Source organism: Eleutherodactylus coqui, chromosome 10 (assembly GCF_035609145.1).
Source record: "Eleutherodactylus coqui strain aEleCoq1 chromosome 10, aEleCoq1.hap1, whole genome shotgun sequence".
Taxonomy (NCBI): Eukaryota; Metazoa; Chordata; class Amphibia; order Anura; family Eleutherodactylidae; genus Eleutherodactylus; species Eleutherodactylus coqui.
This window is the reverse complement of record NC_089846.1, coordinates 142,216,786-142,228,471: the sequence shown is the minus strand read 5'-3', so window position 1 is coordinate 142,228,471 and position 11,686 is coordinate 142,216,786. Positions and strand designations below refer to the sequence as shown.

Below are 11,686 nucleotides of genomic sequence, written 5' to 3'. Positions count from 1 at the left end.
CCCACTAGTGCCGGTCGGTTTGTGTGGGCAGTGACGGCGGTCTGTCCTCTCCTCTAGGGATGCCGGGATATCGGCGCAGAGACCAAAAGTGAAGACGGTTCCCGGCGCGGACCTGACGTGAGGACAGGCGGGGGCAGGGCAGTCTGGGGAAAGATGGCGGCGGCGCTGAGGACGTTGCAGAGACTCCGGGCTGCGGCGGGATGGAGGGCAGCCTGGGGGAGGCAGGTAAGGAGATCCTCCATCGCTCCTCCTGTCACCAGGTGACAGTGAGTTTACAGGAGGGAGAGCCTGCATACAATGGCCTGCACTGTGTATATATATCTCTATCACCGGTGGGGTGCTGGGCTGACGGGGCTGAGAGGACATGGTTGTTGTATGTTTACTAGTCTCTCCGTATAATAAGAGGCGCTGCAGCTGCCCGTCTTTCAGGCCACTCTTCTGCACTTCGTGCGTCGGGATGTTCTTCTGTCGCCGCACTCTTTCCCACATTTATTTGTGGAGATCCCAGAGAACTGCGGTCCGCGAGCCGCCTGCCTCATCCGCCGTGCGGTCCGCGGGGGCACTGCCCTAGGTGGTTGGCTACTTCCATGGTTTGCATCGTGCAGCGCCAAGATGCTGTATACACTGCGGGGGCTTCACGCGCAGCCTCTGACCCCGCGCTCGCCCACTGCGGGGGCTTCACGTGCGACCTCTGACCCCCTGCGCTCGCCCACTGCGGGGGCTTCACGCGTGGCCTCTGACCCCCCCCCCCCCCCCCCCCCGCGCTCGCCCACTGCGGGGGCTTCACACGGCTTCTGCCCCTGGCACGTCGGGAGTTGTAGTTTAGCAACAGTTGGAGAGCGCAGCCTTAAGTTGGCGCTGCACAGGATAACTGCTGCCACTTGATGGCGCCAATGTCAGCCACAGCTGTTCCCTGTAACCTCGCCAACCAATCAGATGAGTGAGAATTCGTTCTCTGGTCGCTGCGTTTCCCCGCACGCTGGTTGGCTACACAATCTTTTTTTTACCGTTTTGCCCTCCCCTTAGAGGGTCCGGCCCGGCTGTGAGCGCCATACACTAAGTTGTGGTCTCGTAGAGCTTCTTCCCAGGAATGCAGGGAGGTGGTTTAATACCTACCCGCCACCCGGGCCGCGCCGACAGCTTCCCTGGTTCGCGTTGGTTACTGAAAACACATAAATGCGTGCGAGTGATCCTTAACTGAGCGGCCCCCCCGCTGGCCTTCACAAGGGCGGGCCCCCCCGCTGGCCTTCACAAGGGCGGGCCCCCCCGCTGGCCTTCACAATGTCAGATCACGTCCGACAGGGTATTCTTACCGTCTATTGCCAGCCACTCTGCTGTCGGAGCCTCTCTGGCGCACACACTGGCCTCAGCCAGCAGATGGCAACTTTGTATAACAACAAAAAGAGAAAGCCTTTTAGGAAACCCTGAATCGGAAATTGGATTAGAAAGGGTTACGTGCTGCCAATCTAACAGCAGCATTTAAATGTCCCAATGGGAGTTCAGGGGTCCCGAATAGCCCCTGTGATGAGATCGCCGGAGTGCTGTTTGGTTGCCATGGCAGCTGGTGGCTTTCTGAAAGCCCTCAGGGTAGCCATTGCAGATTGCCTGTGGCGTGGCTTGATAGATTACCCGTCAGATCGCGGTATAATGTATTACATCACACTGCAGGAGCGATCAGACCATCGCAAGTTCACGTCCCCTGCGGGGGGGGGGGGGGGGGAGGCTAATAAAAATGTGAAATCAGTTTAAAAAAGACTTATTAATCTTGTGCCTGGGTGTCTGCGGCGCGGGATCCCCCCGATCATCTGATATTGCAGACAGGTCTGAAAGTAGTGCGGTGCCTGCAATACCAACCTGGGCCACTGCACTGCAGACGGCGCTCTCTGCTTCTGGCTAGGTCATCAGTAGCGAGGTCCTGGCCAACCCCTTTAATCTGTATACATAACGCCATAGCCGTGTATACACTGGGGCCAAACTACTATTGGAAATACCCCAGAAAACTGTCTGCCGCGCTTCGCAACACGGTTACGTATTTTAGAGAATGTTACACAATTGTTTTCCCACAAAATCCAAACAGGAAGGATGGCTCCTTGGGCCAGGGGGCGTGGCCTAAATACGGTGCCTTTGGGCATAGAACCGAAGCCAAGTAATGGTGGAGAGGAGCCGGACGTGTCACTCAGCAGGGCCACCATGATGGTATTACAGTAAGCCTGCTCCCCGGGGGTCCGGGGGGCTCAGCAGCCTGTTATCGGGCATGCAGACCTGCAGCTCCTCGGGCGTCTCAGAGCAGGGGTGACCCCGTGGCTCGTGCGGTCAGGAGTCGCCCCGTATTTATCTTTCCATATCGTGGCATGAAGTATTTGCGCAGCGGCAGACCCGTCCGCCGGTGACCTTGTGTTCCCGATCTCTAGGTCAGTGACTGGAGGCTGGCAGGGACTGCAGACTGTGATGTATATCGGCCCTCCTTTAAAGGGATAGTCCCGTCTGCTCGCTTCCTGTTCGGTGGATGCGATCCTCGCCGCTCATGACAAGTTGTTTATCCCCTCCATGGTGGCACACGGGCGCTCACTGTGCGTTTTATATGCAGTCGCCCCCATGCCAGCGAAGTCAGTTCAGGTGGCCAGGAGCGCCGCTCTACAGGACTGACTAAGCCATTGTCCGCGGGCGGCTCTGATTTGCGGGTGATCCATCGGGATACACGGGCGGCCACAAATTACATAAAGCAGGCGGATTTGATTTGTGGATATTCTGGTCCAGAAAACTCAGCGTGCTTCATGTCCGTGCGGACCCCACATGGAGCGGACCCCACATGGAGCGGACCCCACATGGAGCGGACCCCACATGGAGCGCTCCCACGGAAGTCAATGGAAGCCGTCTGATCCGCGGCCGTAGATTCCATGGGAAAGCAGGAGTTAAAAAAAAGTGCTGTGCATGCGCCACGCTTCCCCCCACATCCACGGACCCTAAAATAGAAGACCCTAACAGCACACCCGGACAAGGTAACGCAGTGTCGGAATCCCATCCACCTGGCCATGAGGTCAATGAAGGGGATGCAACACCAAACCAGCGCTGCGGCCCTGCCATTCTCAGGATGGGTGGGAGTCCTACAGATGGGCTGATCATAAAGGGATGACGTCTTGGCGATATGCCTTCGCTTTCTAAGATGGGAAAGGTTAATATAGTGGGGATATGACGTCTCGGATGTGGAGACATGCTACACTAATACCCAACAAGAGAATATGTTCACAGCTGCCCTCGAGGCCACAAGCAATCGCAGATCAGACAGCCGCTACTGTTCTTGTCTCAGTGAGGAAACCCTTTGGACGCCATCATTATTTGGGGTCTGCTGGACACCTGTAGTAACCGAGGTGTGACGGATCATTTAATGCATTTTAAGGCTCCAGATTAGGACTTGGGGGTAAGAGGCGTCTTCTGTCTGGCATTATGGAATGAGCCCAGTGCATTGGGTTATTGTGAAAGGGGGTCTTGTACCAGCAATGTGATGAGGGTGTTGGTGGTGGGAAGCCATAGCTACCTGTAGACATGTCTTCTACTATCCCTGGGCCCCAGAAGAAGGTGCCCATGCCACCCATAGCTGAAGGGTCCGCTTCCTATCTAGCTATTGGTAAGCGTCTCTGCAGTGTAGTTGGTGGCTCGGCCTGTGGTCGTACGGACGCCGTCACACACTGGTAAAATCCAACATCGATGGATCCGAAGGGTATTGGCTTATCATATGGTGATAGAATGTCCAAGGATGCCACAGCCCTGTACACGCCACATCCGTGTCCCCGTCGGGTTGGTTGCGGCTGACACATGTACATCATGCTGTGACTTCTCTCTGTTTCCATCTGGCAGGTCATCCGTTCCGGCAGCGAGTTCACATCCCTGGAGGAGAAGCCTCAGTTCCCCGGAGCGTCTGCCGTGTTTGTGGACTCGCTGGAGTTCATCCAGCCCAATGTCATCTCGGGGATCCCCATCTACAGGGTGATGGACCGTCAGGGACAGATCATCAACCCCAGCGAGGACCCCAATGTAAGTCCTGTATATCCTATGAGGCGTTGCACTGTTTGCACGTCGTCCAGCGTCTTATGGCTGCAGGCTTACTACCTGCAGTGACGCCCGGTGCCACTCCATTCGTACTCAGCGGGACTGATGGACATGGAGAACAGGCGCTCAGCTGTCCCACTGAAGATGACCGCTGCTCCATCCAATCTCCTCCTCGCTGTGGGTGAGGGGCATTGAATCCCTATTGTCAGCGCAGGGATCCCCACGGTCAGCCCTTATCACCTGCCCTATAGATAAGTGATGAAAGCGGATCTTGGTAAACCCCTTTAAAGAGCTGTACCCACCATAACATTCATCGCTCCTCCATGGGCTCGGTCATAAATGGTAGTGGTTGGGGGTCCGCCTACAAGTAACCCCTCCATCGGTGAATTAGCAGGCGGCGGCGGTGTTGATGCCTTTGTATGTTTTTGTTTTCTTGCAGATCCCCAAGGAGCAAGTCCTGAAGTTCTATCACACGATGACCCTCCTGAACACCATGGACAGGATCCTGTATGAGTCTCAGAGACAAGTGGGTGTGGTTATAGAATGTAGAGCCCCCTACGTATTAGGGAAACCATCAGCCATCGCATGTATAGGGGGGCCTGCCGAGGTCGGGGGGCAGAAGGGATGAGTACATTGTGTTTCAGCACTTGAACTCTTCGTTCTCTGGAGATAAGCCGCCACTAAAGGTGTCTAATGTGACATCCTACGGAGGAGTCTAAATGCTGCACGAATGATCATTTGGCCGACAGCTGTGGAAGGTTTATGGGCACCGTTGGTGCTAGGCGGCATTGCCCATGCTTGCGGGTTGTGTCAGATGATACCTTGTGCCCCCTGCTGTGCTTGTAGTAGACGCCACAAACCTACATGGGTCTCATCACGGAGCGTTATTCTTCATCCACAGGGAAGGATTTCTTTCTACATGACCAACTACGGGGAGGAGGGCACACACGTGGGCAGCGCGGCCGCCCTGAATGACACAGACCTTGTGTTTGGCCAGTATCGGGAGGCAGGTGAGCCGCTGTGTATGATGTGACCATAGGATACGGGGGGCTCTGTATGTGGGCTGATGTCTTCTGTCTCACCCCTAGGAGTCCTGATGTACAGGGGGTATCCTCTGGATCTGTTCATGGCGCAGTGCTATGGTAATGCCTCCGATCCCAGCAAAGGAAGACAAATGCCCGTACACTACGGCTGTAAAGACCTGAACTTCGTGACCATTTCCTCACCATTAGCAACGCAAATACCCCAAGGTGAATAACCGTACAGAGAAGCCCCAAAGCCTGTTATTATCCAACGTCCCACATACAGCGCTGTCTCTGCGCCGCCTTCACCCCTCCGCCCGTGGACAGGTCCTCGCTGCACTATAAATGTCATTCTGCATTACCCGCTAACGGTATAGTTACATCCTGCAGCGTCGGGGAAGTATGAAAAGAGATCACACGGCGACCTCAATCCAGACAGCGCGGCTGACGGCCGCAACAGCTCTGATAAGCTGCACGGCTCATCAGAGCTGTTAACCCTTTAAATTCTGACAGTGGCATTTAAATCCTGTGACCGATGTTTGGGGTTTCTGTACGCCACCTCCCACGGGATCAGATTGCAGGGAGCTGTGCAGGTGTCATGGCAGCCGGGGCCTGTTTGTCATAGCTGAATGCCTATCAAGCCGTCCCTGTGGTGTGGCTCGATAGACTGCCTGTCTAAACCCAAATAAACCACTTCGGTCCATGTGAAAAATCGCATGTATGATTAAGCTCCATTAACTTTAATGGGTCCGTGTGGTCTGTGTGCAGTCAGTTACACACAATAGTCCTAGGTGGAGGCCAGATAGGGTGCAGCCCCTTACAGAGCATCGGCCCCCAATAATCGCACCCCAAAGGTCTCTCATGCGTGTGCCAGTCACAGCAGAAGGAAGATGGCAGACAGACAGAGTGATCGATACGTTCCCACTTATGACTGTTGGGCAGCGTCGGCGCTGGTACTTCCAGGAGATGTTTGTCATGCGGCGCATCTGCTGGATGTTGATAGAATTTTTCTTTGTTTCTCAACAAGAGCTACTGAAGTGTCAGGGCGGCTTCACTGGGAGGAGGTGGGGCGGCTTCACTGGGAGGAGGTGGGGCGGCTTCACTGGGAGGAGGTGGGGCGGCTTCACTGGGAGGAGGTGGGCGGCTTCACTGGGAGGAGGTGGGGCGGCTTCACTGGGAGGAGGTGGGCGGCTTCACTGGGAGGAGGTGGGCGGCTTCACTGGGAGGAGGTGGGCGGCTTCACTGGGAGGAGGTGGGCGGCTTCACTGGGAGGAGGTGGGCGGCTTCACTGGGAGGAGGTGGGGCGGCTTCACTGGGAGGAGGTGGGGCGGCTTCACTGGGAGGAGGTGGGGCGGCTTCACTGGGAGGAGGTGGGGCGGCTTCACTGGGAGGAGGTGGGGCGGCTTCACTGGGAGGAGGTGGGGCGGCTTCACTGGGAGGAGGTGGGGCGGCTTCACTGGGAGGAGGTGGGGCGGCTTCACTGGGAGGAGGTGGGGCGGCTTCACTGGGAGGAGGTGGGGCGGCTTCACTGGGAGGAGGTGGGGCGGCTTCACTGGGAGGAGGTGGGGCGGCTTCACTGGGAGGAGGTGGGGCGGCTTCACTGGGAGGAGGTGGGGCGGCTTCACTGGGAGGAGGTGGGGCGGCTTCACTGGGAGGAGGTGGGGCGGCTTCACTGGGAGGTGGTGGGGCGGCTTCACTGGGAGGTGGTGGGGCGGCTTCACTGGGAGGTGGTGGGGCGGCTTCGCTGGGAGGAGGTGGGGCGGCTTCGCTGGGAGGAGGTGGGGCGGCTTCGCTGGGAGGAGGTGGGGCGGCTTCGCTGGGAGGAGGTGGGGCGGCTTCGCTGGGAGGAGGTGGGGCGGCTTCGCTGGGAGGAGGTGGGGCGGCTTCGCTGGGAGGAGGTGGGGCGGCTTCGCTGGGAGGAGGTGGGGCGGCTTCGCTGGGAGGAGGTGGGGCGGCTTCGCTGGGAGGAGGTGGGGCGGCTTCGCTGGGAGGAGGTGGGGCGGCTTCGCTGGGAGGAGGTGGGGCGGCTTCGCTGGGAGGAGGTGGGGCGGCTTCGCTGGGAGGAGGTGGGGCGGCTTCGCTGGGAGGAGGTGGGGCGGCTTCGCTGGGAGGAGGTGGGGCGGCTTCGCTGGGAGGAGGTGGGGCGGCTTCGCTGGGAGGAGGTGGGGCGGCTGCGCTGGGAGGAGGTGGGGCGGCTGCGCTGGGAGGAGGTGGGGCGGCTGCGCTGGGAGGAGGTGGGGGGCGGCTTCGCTGGCAGGAGGAGGTGGGGGGCGGCTTCGCTGGGAGGAGGTGGGCCTCCTTCAGACACGTTCCTTGTACTCCTAATTACCGTTCCATATTGCCGATGTAACTCTGCCCCGCACGGTTCTGCTGGAGTTGAATTTTCAGCGGAGTAAGGCCTCATGTCCGCGGCACGTGCCGATTCCATGCAGGGAGCCCAGCACTGCCCGCGCCCAGTGAGCCCTGCCTACCTGCACTCCCTGGCAGCGGCGTCCGCGCAGATCCCTCCACTTCAGGGTTCGCTGTACTGCGCTTCGTCCTCACGGCTCGCCATCGGACATGCGCAGTACAGTTTTTATAAACCTCCTGCCTTCCCGTGGATCCGCAGTTTCAGCTGTGCAGAGCAAAAATGGAGCGTGCTGCGACTTGTTTTCTGGACCAAAAGGTCTGCAAATCAAATCCGCATGCTTCAATCCATTTGCGGACGCCCGAGCTTCTAATGGGCGGCTTGATTTGCGGGTTCCGTGGACATTAGGCCTAAGGATATAGGAAAACCATGAGGAGTCCGGCTGGCACTTCTGCCATATGGACTGGCATCTTAAGACTGGTGGTTCTCCTGTTCTGGGTCCACAGTGCAGGAAATCAGCCAACACACGAGTGTAATAAGAGGCCTGAAGTACAGAGGTTTGTGATAGACCCCTTCATGTTGGTGTTTGTAATGATGCTGTAATGACGTTCACAAGTCTTTCTGCAGCGATTCGTTCCTTTGACGTCTCCATTTAGTAGCGGTTATTTGTAGGGAGGGTCCACAATACTGGCTGAACATCGCCGTTCTTATGTAATGACCCCCTTGCTTTCCCAGCTGTAGGCGCAGCCTACGCCATGAAACGGGAGAATGCCGACCGCGCTGTCATCTGCTATTTCGGTGAAGGTGCGGCCAGTGAAGGAGACGCCCATGCTGCTTTTAACTTTTCCGCCACGCTGGAGTGTCCTGTGCTGTTTTTCTGCAGGAATAACGGATACGCCATATCTACCCCGACGTCGGAGCAGTACCGCGGGGATGGCATAGGTGAGTGTGACCTGCGTGTATAGGTGCCAGCTCAGGGGCGCCCACTACTACTCCAAGGCAAGCGTCGTATATTCTCTAGCTGTGCGTCTACATTGTGTCATACAAAGCAGATCTCTAGTTGGGGAGGCGAGCGGTCGGAGTGTTGGCGTCTCCTTGCAGCATCCCGGCTAAGAGCTTTCCCCAAGCGCTCCGCACATTCTCTGGTTTCATTTTCTTAAGACGCCTCAAGTTTTCACTGTTTTGTTTTTTTTTGACAATTTCCTTTTGACTTCCAGCTGCAATACAAAAGACTACGGGATATTCCAGAGCCTGTATGGCGGTACGCTGGTATTGTAAGGTTCCCTGTAGGGAGTCGTCTGTCTGGTATGGTTTTCTTCCATAGGAGTGCCCAATATAGAAGAATACCTCCATAGTACAGATTGGAACATACTACAACTGTTATAGGCCTCCGTACATAAACCTGTCCCTCGGCCTCCGTACATAAACCTGTCCCTCGGCCTCCGTACATAAACCTGTCCCTCGGCCTCCGTACATAAACCTGTCCCTCGGCCTCCGTACATAAACCTGTCCCTCGGCCTCCGTACATAAACCTGTCCCTCGGCCTCCGTACATAAACCTGTCCCTCGGCCTCCGTACATAAACCTGTCCCTCGGCCTCCGTACATAAACCTGTCCCTCGGCCTCCGTACATAAACCTGTCCCTCGGCCTCCGTACATAAACCTGTCCCTCGGCCTCCGTACATAAACCTGTCCCTCGGCCTCCGTACATAAACCTGTCCCTCGGCCTCCGTACATAAACCTGTCCCTCGGCCTCCGTACATAAACCTGTCCCTCGGCCTCCGTACATAAACCTGTCCCTCGGCCTCCGTACATAAACCTGTCCCTCGGCCTCCGTACATAAACCTGTCCCTCGGCCTCCGTACATAAACCTGTCCCTCGGCCTCCGTACATAAACCTGTCCCTCGGCCTCCGTACATAAACCTGTCCCTCGGCCTCCGTACATAAACCTGTCCCTCGGCCTCCGTACATAAACCTGTCCCTCGGCCTCCGTACATAAACCTGTCCCTCGGCCTCCGTACATAAACCTGTCCCTCGGCCTCCGTACATAAACCTGTCCCTCGGCCTCCGTACATAAACCTGTCCCTCGGCCTCCGTACATAAACCTGTCCCTCGGCCTCCGTACATAAACCTGTCCCTCGGCCTCCGTACATAAACCTGTCCCTCGGCCTCCATTTGCCCCTTTCGGCCTCTGTCCAGCAGGTATATGTCGGTACCGCTGTCTTTCTGCTGCTCTATTCTATACAGAGCCATCGGGTAGAGTGATGACCTACTTCGGCTCGTGTATTACGTCTTTAACGTTGGAGCCTATGGGCACTGGATGCCACTCTATGCCTATGCAGTGGCATCCATCAGAGGTGTAGGTCAGGAACGTTCTTCCAACATACACCTGTGACCTGAATGACACCTACCCCTTACTGATGCAGTGACTGTAACTGACGTGGGACCGCTCCTATTTTAGCCTTACTGCCTTTTAGGCCTTTTAGACCTTCTGTGCTTTATAATAAAATGCCGCGACCCCAGAAATCTGCCCGTATTCAATGTTTTGGTATCTCTCAGCGGCTCGAGGTCCTGGTTACGGCATCATGTCCATTCGGGTTGATGGGAACGACGTCTTTGCTGTGTACAACGCCACCAAAGAGGCGAGACGGAGAGCAGTGGCCGAGAACCAGCCGTTCCTGATAGAGGCCATGACCTACAGGTAATGGGCGCTGCACCTGGTGGACCGTGGGCACTTACCTGCCGTGCAGGACGCTGATTAACTCTCTATATGACTATTGAAGGATCGGACACCACAGCACCAGCGATGACAGCTCCGCCTACCGCTCGGTGGACGAGGTCAACTACTGGGACAAGCAGGACCATCCTATTTCTCGACTCCGTCACTACATGATGCACAAAGGCTGGTGGAACGAGGAGCAGGAGAAAATATGGAGGAAGAAGTCACGAAAAATGGTGAGGGGTGCCGCGGCCCGGGCGCTGCAGCTTGGCTATCATTTAGTACTGCACACATCTAATCGGTCTACCATTCACTGAACACACGGCGATGATGATGGCAAAGTCTACGGACTGGTTCTTCCCACAATGGCGCTATACCTACGGCGTCACGCTCAGATCTTGTGCGCATGCAGATACCTAAATGCATAAACTGCAGGAAGGTGGGAGCGTTCGGCTCTGCAAAATGTCTGAAGCCCGTGTGTTTCTGGCGACACAGCGGCTCCAACCATAAGACTAGGGCTGTGGCCCCTCAAGCAGCTGATCAGCAGGGGGTCGGGTGTTGGATCCCACTGATTTGGGTACTGGTGATGGGCCGCAGCAGTTTGTTGTATAGATTTCGGGAGGTGTGGACCTCGTTCTGCAGGACTCTTCACCATGCTGCTTCCATTCTTAAACAATAACCGCACTCTAGAAGTAGAGCGACATGGCGACGTTTCTGATGAGTGAGGGGTCCGGGGCCGAGACCCCTGCTGGTCACTCCACGGCCCTGCTCGTTTGCCTGTCAGCTGAAGGTGGATGCATAGACTTCTCTGCTTCCGTCTTCAGCTGCTGAGAGTTGCCAACATGCAACACTGACAGCCGAAGGGGCGCTGCAGCCACTGCATTCCAGTGATAAGCGGCGGTCTCCGCCGTGGTGCATCCACTGATCAAAGCTTTTGACGTGTCGTTGTGACACGTCTAATGTAGTTCAAGTCCCGTAAAACCCCTTTAATGAGGTGACTTATTCAGTTTTAAGAAGTACGGGCCCCTGGGCCCCTGTCTGGAGCTGTGACTGTATTAACACGGCCGCTCTCTTTCTGCAGGTCATGGAAGCCTTTGAACAGGCAGAACGAAAACGCAAGCCCAACATCGAACACATGTTCACCGACGTCTACTCCGAGATGCCGTCACATCTGAGAAAACAGGAAGACGCCTTGAAAAAGCATCTGAAGGTTTATGGGGAGCATTACCCCTTGGACAACTATGAACAGTAGCCTGGCAGGGGCGCCGCTGGGATTACGGTTCCACTCCTGCGGGTCTCCTCCTCAGCGCTGCTCGTTCCACCTTCCCATTTCTGCAGGGTTTGTAAATAGAGGGGAGCTTTAAAATAAGGAAGGATTTGGGGCGCTGAGAACGGCCGGCCGCTGCCGGGGAGGCTTAGTATGAAGACGTTGCGTAGCTTCTAGAAGGCCGGGTTCACCCGAGCGGATTGTAACCCCTCTGTAATGGGGATCCTTAATGTCACCGATGGCAGTCGGCCGCATTAATCATCGTTTCATCTCTATTTGCCTCCA

The 11,686-nt window shown here is 56.5% G+C and overlaps 1 protein-coding gene across 1 annotated transcript; it reads left to right on the top strand.

Moving 5' to 3' along the window:
- The first annotated feature begins 5 nt into the window (after nucleotides 1-5).
- BCKDHA (branched chain keto acid dehydrogenase E1 subunit alpha) lies at nucleotides 6-11,686 on the top strand. Its single transcript, XM_066581998.1, has 9 exons — nucleotides 6-225; nucleotides 3,856-4,032; nucleotides 4,487-4,573; nucleotides 4,949-5,057; nucleotides 5,136-5,297; nucleotides 8,152-8,358; nucleotides 9,975-10,116; nucleotides 10,199-10,370; nucleotides 11,216-11,686. Exons 1-9 carry the CDS (start codon nucleotides 154-156, stop codon nucleotides 11,384-11,386), a joined length of 1,299 nt encoding a protein of 432 aa, XP_066438095.1. The 5' UTR covers nucleotides 6-153; the 3' UTR covers nucleotides 11,387-11,686.

What these genes read in the sequence shown, in the direction of transcription:
- BCKDHA (XM_066581998.1), top strand. Translation starts at nt 154, where the DNA reads ATGGCGGCGGCGCTGAGGACGTTGCAGAGACTCCGGGCTGCGGCGGGA. An exon ending in GTACCGCGGGGATGGCATAG is followed by an intron (nt 8,359 to 9,974) that starts GTGAGTGTGACC and finishes GGTATCTCTCAG; the next exon opens with CGGCTCGAGGTCCTGGTTAC. An exon ending in ATAGAGGCCATGACCTACAG is followed by an intron (nt 10,117 to 10,198) that starts GTAATGGGCGCT and finishes TGACTATTGAAG; the next exon opens with GATCGGACACCACAGCACCA.